At 55.8% G+C, this 11064-nt stretch overlaps 1 protein-coding gene across 1 annotated transcript in view; it reads right to left on the bottom strand.

Annotated features, from left to right (window-relative positions):
- The window catches only part of GUCY2D (guanylate cyclase 2D, membrane (retina-specific)), a gene marked incomplete at its 5' end in the record, with an annotated part of 12174 nt that extends 1112 nt beyond the window's left edge, over window positions 1–11062 (bottom strand). The window contains 14 exons of the mRNA XM_008576679.1: window positions 257–431; window positions 726–918; window positions 1013–1176; window positions 1739–1887; window positions 2477–2626; window positions 3175–3331; window positions 3423–3629; window positions 5044–5124; window positions 6684–6785; window positions 7161–7263; window positions 7561–7645; window positions 7981–8332; window positions 10409–10713; window positions 10798–11062. Coding sequence (XP_008574901.1) covers window positions 257–431; window positions 726–918; window positions 1013–1176; window positions 1739–1887; window positions 2477–2626; window positions 3175–3331; window positions 3423–3629; window positions 5044–5124; window positions 6684–6785; window positions 7161–7263; window positions 7561–7645; window positions 7981–8332; window positions 10409–10713; window positions 10798–11062 — 2488 coding nt within the window. The remainder of the gene's footprint in view (window positions 1–256; window positions 432–725; window positions 919–1012; window positions 1177–1738; window positions 1888–2476; window positions 2627–3174; window positions 3332–3422; window positions 3630–5043; window positions 5125–6683; window positions 6786–7160; window positions 7264–7560; window positions 7646–7980; window positions 8333–10408; window positions 10714–10797) is intronic.
- Between the last annotated feature and the right edge of the window lie 2 nt (window positions 11063–11064).

The following is an 11064-nucleotide window of genomic DNA, read 5'->3' as shown; positions in this document are numbered from 1 at the left end:
GATGCGCGGGTCGGCGGGCGGGCGGGGCCTGGGATGAAGCTGGCTGTGCCCTGAGGCTGGGCGGCACCTGGGGTCTTGGGGGATCTTAGCACCCCATAATCTCCACCAGCTCCTCAAATAAACACTCTCAAGTGTATCCTCTCCGTGCAAACCCCCACCCTCCCACCCACTCCACGAGTTTGCCTCCTACATAGGAAATCTGGAGCCCTGCCTAAAAAGGGAGATGGGCTGCAGCCCTGGAGGGCTGGGGAGTTACCCGAGTGCAGGCCGATGCGGATGCGCACGGGCACTTCGGGCATATGGCGCATGCGGAAACTGCCCACGGCACTGAGGATGTCCAGCGACATGTTCGAGATCTCTGCCGCATGTCTCTGTCCGTTCCGCTGGGGCAGCCCAGAGGCCACCATATAGGCGTCCCCAATTGTCTCCACCTGGGCAAAGGAGTTATGTGAATTCTGTACTGAGCACCTCTCCCCTTAACACACAGAGCGATTGTCCCTTGTCAGGAGGCCAAAACTGGGGTTAGTGAAGACATTCTGGGGAGCCAGCCTGCGAGTTAGGGACTGAGCTGGGGACTGGAGGAAGAGATAAGGGACAGAAGGGCTGGGAAAGAGGATTGGGCTGGTGGTTTGGAGCAGGAGGCTGAATGCTGAGCAGAAAAGACTGGGCTGGAGGCTAGTGGAGCTGAATCAAACGTCAGGAGGGCTTGTCCTCTCACACCCCACCTTGTAGACATCGTGGGAACCGATGATGGCATCAAAGAGTGTGTAGAGGTCATTGAGCAGGTCCACCACCTCAATGGGCTCACTCATGGCTGAGATGGTGGTGAAACCCACGATGTCACTGAAGTACAGCGTCACCTCTTCAAAGTACTCAGGCTCCACGGGTGTCCCCATCTTCAGGGCCTCAGCCACAGACCTAAGGATGGAAGACAGTGAGATCACCTGGAGGCCACCCCAGTCGGCCTGGGCTCCAGATGCCCTCCCCCACCCTGCTCTCCATTGGCACCCACGGAGGCAGCATCTGTGTGAGAAGCCGGTCTGTCTTCTGCTTTTCCAGCTCCAGTTCCTCTGTGCGCTCCCGGATCAGGTCCTCCAGGTTACTGGAGTACTGCTCCAGCATCCGCAGCATTGAGTCAATGATGTTTGTCTTCCGGCCCTTATTGATGCTCTTGAACTAGTAGGAGGAGGAAGCTGGTAGACAGCTGAAGACCTGGGCTGCCATGCCCCTCTCATGAGCCCTCTCATGGGGCTGCATATTCCTAACCCTCTCCCCCGCACCACCGTAATTCATCTTCTACTCATCAAGTATCCCTGGGCACTGCGTTTTCAGATATTACTAGGAGGCACATGGGAAAGGAGGGTTCCCAGAGGTCAGCTGTTCTCAGCTAGTAATTGACAGGGCACTGGAGCCAGCCCAGCCTTTGGATCCCCAGGCCAAGGTCTTTCTGTCCATAGTAGGCCAAGCACATACTTGGTTCTCAATCAATATTATTTAAATTGAACTAAATATTTCTCCCACCGAGGACTCCATCTCCCACTCAAAGGCCTCCAAAGCCCCTGTTCTACCTCACTCCCATCCTAACTCTGTCCTACCAAACCCCCAGTACTCAGACTACCCTTTAAGGAGGTAGCCTGGAAGGTCAGGAGTCCTGCCTGCCTGCGGCTTTCCCAGGTTGCTGACAAGAATCTGTGATCCCAGTGGCCATCCCAACCCTTGCCCAATCCCAGCCCCTGACCAGGTTGAAGGTGCAGTCCATGGAGGGCCGAAGGTCTGGCTGCTCCGCCCAGCACTGTTTCATCAGCTGGATGCACTCTATGGGTGCCTGGTCCATGGACACCAAGGGCCGACACAGCGGAGGGGGGCTTTGCACCCTCTGCACCACTTCTGAAAGCATCAGGGGACCGTGAGGGTGGGTGCCCCAGAACAGAAGCCACCCCTTACTGTGGCCTGATTGTTGAAGCCTAAGATGGGGAGGGGGGGGCGTCTGGCAGAGAGTCCTTTAAATCAGAGCTTCAGTGCATAGGGAAGTGTGGTGTGGAAGGGGATTGCTAGGAGTAACAAGAGGGCCCTGAATAGTCGGGATCAGTAAGAAGTGACATAGGCAAGGAAACTAGAGGGTTAGGTGATCAAGCAGCTTGCTCAGAGTCCTATAGATGGTAAGTGATGCGGATTTGAACCAGATAGGACTGCCCTCTTACCGCCCGACCTCCCCACCCTCCCCCTGCTGCCACCCTGGGACCCCTGAGAACCAGAGAGGAGACTGCGCTGTTGGTTGGGGGAGCAGGTTGGGTCCAGGGTCAAGACAGAAGAAGCTGTACATGTCTGGGCCCTGAAGAACCCTCCCCCCTTCAGAGCCTAGCTTTAAGGGAGCCCCCACATAATTGTCTCGTCACTGGGCTTTGCTTTAGAGAAAAGAGCGGAGCTGGGTATGGCCTGGCTCTGTCCCAACAGCAGGGTGCCTTCCTGGCCTCACCCTCCGCAGGTAGCTCCAGCATGGCGTAGGGGGCGCTGCGGCACACGACCTCCTGCATGATGATGCCCAGGCTGAAGACGTCGCCGGCCAGCGTTCCCCGGCGCTCCAGAGCCGGGTCCCGAAGCAGCTCCGGGGCTGTCCATAGCTGGTCTGGGGATGAAGAAGGGGGCGTGGACACTCGGAGGGCCGCGGGGGCGCTGGGCACAGACCCCCACCTTCACCAGAAAGCCCAGGCTCGCACCCAGCCACGCAACAACCCCGCAGCCTAAGTCTGGCCCTGCAGCCCGGGTCTGGCCCTGCAGCCCTGCAGCTATCCCTAGGAGAGACCACCTGAAACCCAAAGCCATCTCAGAGAAAGCCCGGCCCTCGCGAATAGGACCCGCCCTTTAGACAAGGCGGTGCCCAGGGAAGACCCCGCCTCTTGGCACAAGCCCCGCCCTTAGGCAGAGCCCCACTTAGGGCAGACCCCGCGCCAGCTGCAGGAGCTCAGATACAGGTCCCGCCCCCCTGCAAGCCCCCGCCTCCCCAGTCACAGAGCCCCCTCTGCGTATCTATCCACGGTCACGAGACCTTTCCCGTAGCAGGAGTCGCGTCCAATGGATATGGGATGGAGCGAGTGCGAGGGTAGATGGGGCCCTTGAGATACTGGGGATCCCGGGGGGTGCTCGTGTGCGCGGAAGACAGCCGGGGACTCCTACCCTCCGCGTTGGGAGGTTCTGGTAACACTCTCTGCGCTTCCAGCAGTCGCCCGTGGCCGTGGTCGGTGACCTTGAGTACGAACCTCCCGTCCACCACGCAGTTCCGTGACTTAAGCCGCCCGTGAGCCACGCCTCGATGGTGCAGATACCTCATTCCCTTGGAAGGGGTGGGGTAAGAGGCAGCCTCAGCCCGCGCGGTTCCCCTGCCCCGACCTCCCTGCCCCCAGGACACCCCTCCCCACACACACCTTGATGAGGTCCAGCAGGAGCGAGGACTTGAACATCCAGTCCAGCTTTATGTCTCTCTGGGCGAGGAGGTCGTAGAGGGAGCCCCGCGCACAGTGCTCTGAGACCACCGCCAGGATTTGCTCCCCGGGGGCCTCGGGGCCGTCGGCTCCACCAGCCAGGAAGAGCCCCAGGTAAAGGACCACGTTCTCGTGCCGGAGCTCCCGGAGCTGAGAGAGGGAAAGTGGACAGGAATTTTCTGCCCTGGGGATAACGGCGGGGGCTGTTATTCAAGGTCTGTGTTTGAATATCCAAACTCCAGGTGGGATAATAATGGTGAATGAAATGGTCTATAGGGCATGTAGGGGGGCTTTCTTCTACAGATACGTCTGTTTGGAAAAAACAATATAGTCAAAGGCCACTGTTCAGATATTGGATATGGTTTAGCTTAAAGTTATGAATGAAAAGACAACTTTGCATAGGTGATCAAGACCCAGGCACGTTCTTATTTATTAACCAGAAAACCTTGAACTGCTGAGGTCTTAAGGGAAAACACCTCATGAAGGAGAAGCTCCTGGCACCATCACCCTCTCCTTCTGATGTAACAGCCTTTGCAGCGAGGACCAGGGAGAAGCTGTGCTGCTTTCAAAAGACACCAGAAGTGGCTTGTGTCCGCGACCTGGCCTGGGGCTGCTTTGAGTGGGGTTACGTCATTGTGTCAGACATGTCTGCGACTTCCCACCCTTCACAAGTTACAGAAGATGGGACTGAGCAGTCAAGCCATGGTCCCAGAAGAGCCATCAATAAGGCCACACCCACTCCACAGGACAGGCATGCTGGAGAAATGGGGCTAGTGGTCTGGCTGACTCATGCCCCTTCTAGCTTTTCTTTGGTTTACATGCCCAGTAAGGGGCTTCTTTTCATTTTAAAAGCTTGGTGTTAAGTGGTGATTTAGCCCATTGACCCATACAGTTATTCCACTTGAGTCATTCTGCAGCTGTGACCAAGAGCTCTTGTGGAGGCATCAGGGAGGAAGGCCAGGCCAAGGCTGCCAGGTGTTGGGGGAAAGGAGGACATTAAGGTTCGAAGGATCAGAACAAGCCAGTGTAGTCTCCTTGCCACCTTTCCACTTTATTCAGGATCCATCATACAGCTAGGGCCATTCTGCATCAGTGCCTGACAGAACTGGAAACTCAGTTTTTATTTTCTATTATTCACTCAACAAACATTCACTGGGTCTCTAATGATTCAGACACTGTTCTGGGTGCTGGGCATACAATGGAGGGGCATGGAAAAGCCCTCGCTCAGCTTACAGTCCAGTGAGGGAGGCAGATAAGAAAAAGGCAAGCACACAGGTGAACATACAATTACAAACTGGGATAGGAATATCAAAGTTCAGTTGGTTAGAGCAGGTCTTATAATGCCAAGGCCAAGGGTTCGGATGCCCATACTAACCACTTGCAAAAAAAAAAAAAGAACACCAAAAGAAAGAACTAGTGCTCATGAGAAGAGAGAATCATGGAAAACCTGCTCTAAAGTGGAGGGGACACTTAACTGACACCTACCTCTGTACCCAGCTGACAGAGAAGGCAAGAAGGGAGGAACTGATGGCCACCCCATACCCATCAAGGGCCCAACTCTCACCTTGGAGAAGGCCGTCTTGGTTGCGGGGCGGATGGCTATGTGCTGATCCCCTGGAAATTTCTTCAGCCAAACTCTGTCTCCCTGCAGCAGAGAGGATGGAGTCAGGGAACTAAGTTTCTTAGAACCCCATGATGCAAGGAGCTCTAGAACTTCCACACTTCTATTGGCCCACTGTCGCAGAACACATCTTCATGCGACAAGAGCATCAGAACAAGGGATCTGATCTCTGCCCATCCTCTTCACAGTCTACTGGGTGAGAGAGATGCAGAAGGCCTGTATGGCTGTCCTCACCACCCCAGATGCACCCACCAGCAGTCTTATTAAGTGAATTGTTACAACCATGAATATCATTGACATCACAACCTCATCACTATCTTTGCCATGAGAGAGCACTGTGCTGGGAGTCAGGAGTCAGGGTAGACTAGGCTTTATTGTAAACTAACTGTGACGTATAGGCAGCTCTCCTCCAGGCTCTGGGCCTCATTGTCCTCAGCTGATGGCAGGACCTTGTGGTCGTTCAGGACCCTATGCTCAGAAGGACTCGAGCTTGGTTCAGTGATCTGTTGCTGTCATCTTGAATGAAGAAGAGGCCCTTCATTTTGCCTTGGAACTTGCAAATTATGTAGTGGCCCATTAATAAGTGATTTAGATGAGAAGGGAATTGTGGGGGGTTGCTACTACCCGTAGGGAGTATTGGAAACAACGGTGATGACATTTTTATTGTCACAAAAACTGGGGGCTGCATTTAGTGACAGGGCCAGAGTCAAGAGACACCAAACATTCTTCAAGGCACAGGGTAGTCCCACACAATGACGAACCTGTCCAAAATGATAGTAGTGCTCCCTCTGAGAAACAGTCGTGATGGTCTCTAGGTGACATAGGAGGAGCTTCTGCATTCACTCCATGACCTGAAGCTCAGGGGCTCTAAATTTCCGCACTCCTCAGGATTAGCTGAGCTCTCTCTCGGCTCTCTCTGAATCTGTTCTCAAAGTCTCCCATCCATCCCACCACATTCCAATTTGCTGGCCCCATAGTTCATGTCCTAGTGCCCCTTTGTGACTTTCTTTTTTCTCCTCTAGGGCTTGCTGTTCTTGAGCTTGCTGTTCTGATTTAAATTGGGTGGAAATGCTGAGAGGGCAGGGCCAGGGGCTCCCAGCGGGGCAGGAGATGGCCTCGGTAGCCCAGCATGCTCCCCCGTAGCTCAGCCCTCCAGCCTCTGGGCCACTGTGATTGGCCCTCGAGGAGCCCTCACCTAGAAAACAGCTGAGGGAAAATCCTGGGGCATGGAGGACTCCCAGATGAGGGGCAGGAGATGGCCTCGGTAGCCCAGCATGCTCCCCCGTAGCTCAGCCCTCCAGCCTCTGGGCCACTGTGATTGGCCCTCAAGGAGCCCTCACCTAGAAAACAGCTGAGGGAAAATCCTGGGGCATGGAGGACTCCCAGATGACTCCATTTGAGGAATCCAATACCTTTTCCTAGATCCCATTTGGACTCCCACCCCCTTTTCCTGGAGCCTGCAGGATTTGATATAACTGCATGCCTCCCTAGAGAGTGTGCCTCCCCTATGCCCGGGGTCTGAGCATCCCTCCCCCACTGTCCCTTCTGGAGTAGAGCTCGGCCTGGCTGGGGGTCAGGCTCACCTCATAGAGGCCAATGTTGGATCTTTCCTGGGACTGGCTGGGGACGCTACGAATGTCTGACACACTGCGGGCAGCAAGACTCGATCGACTCCCCTGGACCACCTGGAGGGTAAAGATCAATGTAAGGGGTCAGAATACACTCTGGGGTCAGAGTCCTAGGTTGAGGTCAGGTTGAACTTTAGAAATGAAAAGGGAAGGGAAGAAATCTCAATTTGGGAAGGTGACAATGACATTACTCCCCAAGAGTACAACACTTTACAGTTTATGAAACAAACATATTAATTTTCTTGTTGGAAAATCACCCATTCAGGGGCTCATTGCACAGATGAGGGGGCTTATCCCCAGAGCCCAGACTTGGGACAGAGCTGAGGCAGAAACCAGGTCTCCCAAGTCAGGGGCTAGGGTGAAGGGTGGCCCAGGGAAGGGACCAAATACACAGTGAGAAGACAACTGTCTCCTGGCTCCTTGCTTCCCCACCTTTCGAGAGCTGCCCCCATGTGGGTAGAGGAAGGTGATGTCGTTCAATGTCAGGATGATCTTGTTGGGGCCAGAGACCATTTGGATGTGAAGTAGGCGGTGCCTGGTGGGGAAAGGAAGTCATCTCCACAAAGGGGACCAAGGTGTATGAGAAGAGGACAGTGGGGGAAGGGGTGGAGGGATAATGTTAGCTGAGGGGAGGGGTCCTGGGGGGCAGCCATTCCCAAATCAGACATCCCCTGAGACTCTGCCAGCCCACCAGGGTCCTTCCCTGTCCCCCCCCACAATTCTCCCCTCTTCTACTCTTGAGTGGACCCAGCCTGCTGTGTTTGCTGCACAATTTCATTTCTGGCAAATGGAGAACCAGGATCACCCCTACTTACCTTGCTCCTCTACTCACCTTATGTAATGGGCCAGGAAGGCCCCAGTCAGCCCCATCCCGACCACCAGGAGGAAGCCAAGAAAGATGACGCCTGGCTCCACTCCTGAAGGGACAGTAAGAGGAAGGACGTTCAGGACCGTGGCCAAGGGAGGCCCCCTCTCTAGTGAGCCATAGTCACGCCAAATCCTGGAGGCCCCAAGAACGGGTGATAGGAGCCCCAACGGGAGTTAGGAGAAGGTCACAGATTCCTTGAAGAGGAGAGTCTGGAAATGCTTTAAAGTTTTCAAGGGGGGTTTGGGGCTTGGCAAGAGAGGGGTCCTGCACAGGCCAGGGGTTGGTGGAGGGGCTGGAGGGGCCTCAGAGAAGTACAGGAAGGGCATTCACTGTCTTTATACATCCATGGTGACTGTCCCAGTGGGGCTGGGGTGCTGCCCTCACCTCCATTGCAGATGACATCTGGATCAAACCAGCATGAGGGGTCGGGCCCAGGCCCAGAGCCCCCGCGAGGGAAGTGCACCGGGATCCCAGCGGAGCGGAGGGAGCCCCAGGCGGGGTCCAGCATGTGTGTGGTGAACAGTCGGTCCCCCGCCTCGTCAGTGTCCAGCAGCACAAACGAGGGTTCCTCGGTTCCTCCCAGAGCTCCGCAGAAGCCAGGGACCTTGGTGTCCCGGACGTGGCTGGCCACCGCTGCTCCGGACACCCAGCCACCACCCGCGGCTGCCCGGGCTCCCGCCACGCCCCCCGCCAACAAGAAGACTGCGTCGTAGATGGTGCCAAAGAGCGGGGAGACCTGGAGGACGACAGCAGGGACGCAGGGCTCAGGGCCACAGCCCGTAAACAGACGGGCACTCACTGGCCACACCTGTTCTTTCACTGGGTCGCTCAAACCCAGCAGGTACCAACTCCCCCACCTCCTAGATAGTGGCTCCCCACAACCCTTCCCCATGGCTCTCTCTTCCTCTCTCCCCATCAGCTTTCTCACCCCTTCTCCCGCTGACTGTCCCTCTTTTCAGGACTCGGGCTCTTCTCTCACCTTCCATTGACTGTAATTCTCCATCACCTATCGCTCCTCTTTACCTCTTCCTATTGGTTTCCCTGCATATGTTTTAATCTTACCACCCACCATTCCCCTAAAAGCCTTCTTTCCCATCTTTTGCTTGGCTTCTATTTTCTCTTTTCCTTCTTCTTTCCCCAGGGTTACTACCTGATCTCACTGGGCTGCCCTATTATTCCCAGCTCCCATTTCTCATAGTGCCAGGCACTATGTAAAGCACTAGAGATACATCAATGTACAAGACAGTTCCTGTCTTGAGGAAACTTTTTGGGGAGATGGACAGGGATGTTAAGACAGTGCAATGAGTGAGGGTGGGGGAAAGTGAGGGAGCTGTGGAGACAGAAACGAGGGTCCCCACCCCAGGCTGGGGAGGGGGAGGCGTCTGGAAGAAGTGACCATCCCTCCAGGAGAGGAGAGGGGCAGGACAGAGAGTACCCCCAGCCACTCCGAGGCAAAAGAGAAGGACACATTTAGGGAACCCAAAGTAGCTTAGTCTGGCTGAAGATCATGGAAGAAGAAAGAGAGAGGAAGACATGAGGCCTGGTAAACCATGCAGAGAGCCCTGCAGCTCTCCAGGACAACAAAAGCCTCGGGGAGGCTCTGAACAGGGGCATGCCATGGTCAGATTTGTCAGATCTCTGAAGCTTGATCTGCTTGTTGGGTGGAGAAAGACCTGGGGCAGGTGAGAGTTGCAGCAGAGACATTGGAGAGACTATGTTTTGGATTGGGGCCAGAGGTGCTATAGCCTGAACCAGGGCAGTGACAGTAAGAATGGAGAAAGTGAATGGATTCAGATGACCTTTAGGAGGCAAAGTGACAGGGCTTATTGTCGGATGTGGAGGGAAAGAGTCAGAGGAATCAGGTGACTGCCCAGGGTCTCGTCTGGGCAGCTGGCTGGAAGGCTGCGCTGCTTACTGAGAACCGAGAGCTTTCCTCTCTACTCTCTCCTGCCTCTTTCTCCATTGACTGCCCCTGCCTTCATCCCATCTAACCATTGATCCTAACTCTTATTCTCTTCTTATTGATTATTTGCATCCTCTCTCTCCATGGCTACTCCAGATCCTCTTGGGGGACACTAGGGGCATTGGTGGGGAATCTTTCAACCCCCTTGACCCACAGCCTTCTCTCATGTAGTCCTTGAGTTGGGTCTTTGTGGTGGTTAACTTACTGCCCATTAACATCTAAATTCCTTTCTATCATAGTGATTTCTAGCTCTCCTTTCATGACTGAGGTGGAACTAGATGGTCTGAACTGGGATTCTAGGGACTCAAGGAATCCTGGACATTAGCTGGATGTTGGGAATAAACTATGGATCTGACTAGGGGAGCCCCCGGCTCCACCTAGAGACTTTTCTGCTTCTTGCAAGATGTCAGGCCCTCAAAAAGTTAAGACCACCCGATGAGGCCCCAGAGGAAATACCTCTGAACTGGGCACAAAGGTTGGATCAGCATCCTCCCTCTTTGCTGCTCTCTTGAGAACACCAGCTGTTTATTATAGACTATATTGTGGTGCTGGGGATGGGTTTACTTGGAGGCAGACTGCAAAAAATGTTGCAGTTTAGAGTTCATTAGAGTTTACTCCTTGGAGCTGGGCTTGAGAGGTCTCATTGCCTGCTCTCTGGAGGCAATCCCACTACACTAAGGTGCCCCAAGCAAGATGGGGCCTCTGCAGTACCCAGGAAACTCAAGAAGAGCTGGAGCTGCTAGTAGTTCTCTCGTCACTGGCCCCATCTTCCTCTCTCCCATTGCCTCCATCCTCTTCCCCCTCTTTCCCTGAACTCCTCCTGTCTTCCCTCCTCCCTGGTCCATCTACCTGCTGCAGATCGAGGTCAGGGGGCAGCTCCTGGTGCTCCTGGGCCGTGCGCAGGCTGCCCAGCACGCTGCCTCCCAGGGGACAGTGTCGCGTGAGGGTGAGGACGGCATCGTGGGCCCTGCGAAGCTGGGAGTTGTTGGCGAGTATGGCCAAGGTCTCCCGGCCTGGGGACAAGGCGTAGTGGAGCGTGTCGAACGGCAGGAAGACCAAGGAGCCATCGGCCAGGCCCAGCTCCTCTGCGGCCTCCAGGAGGCAGCGCTGCTCCTCGCCGCCCAGCAGCACCGAGTGCATGACCATGATCACTGCTGCGGACACAGAGGCAGGGCTCGCCGCGCCGCCGCGTGCCCGCAGCACCCGCCCACCTCTCCGCACCCTGCGGGGGAGCCTACCTCTGACCCTGGGCGCGTCCCGGACCCTCTTCAGGGCCTCCCGGGCTCCAGACAGGTCCGAGGGCTCCATGGAGGTCACCAGGGCGACGGGCAGGCCCCGGGCCCTGAGCGCCGTGGACAGTGCACGTCCTGCCTCCACCCACAGGTCCTGGGGGGCGGTGACCAGGGCCACGTGCGCCCAGCTGAATGCTCGCAGGAGGGCGTAGAGGGCATCCGCGGCGGGGGTCACGGCCGGGGCCGTGGTGCCCGCTGCCTGCGTCCCGGGGC

This window comes from Galeopterus variegatus, unplaced genomic scaffold (genome assembly GCF_000696425.1).
Source record: "Galeopterus variegatus unplaced genomic scaffold, G_variegatus-3.0.2 Scaffold1386, whole genome shotgun sequence".
Taxonomy (NCBI): domain Eukaryota; kingdom Metazoa; phylum Chordata; class Mammalia; order Dermoptera; family Cynocephalidae; genus Galeopterus; species Galeopterus variegatus.
Note: the sequence above shows the minus strand (reverse complement) of the source record. Positions and strands in the feature narration are given on the sequence as shown.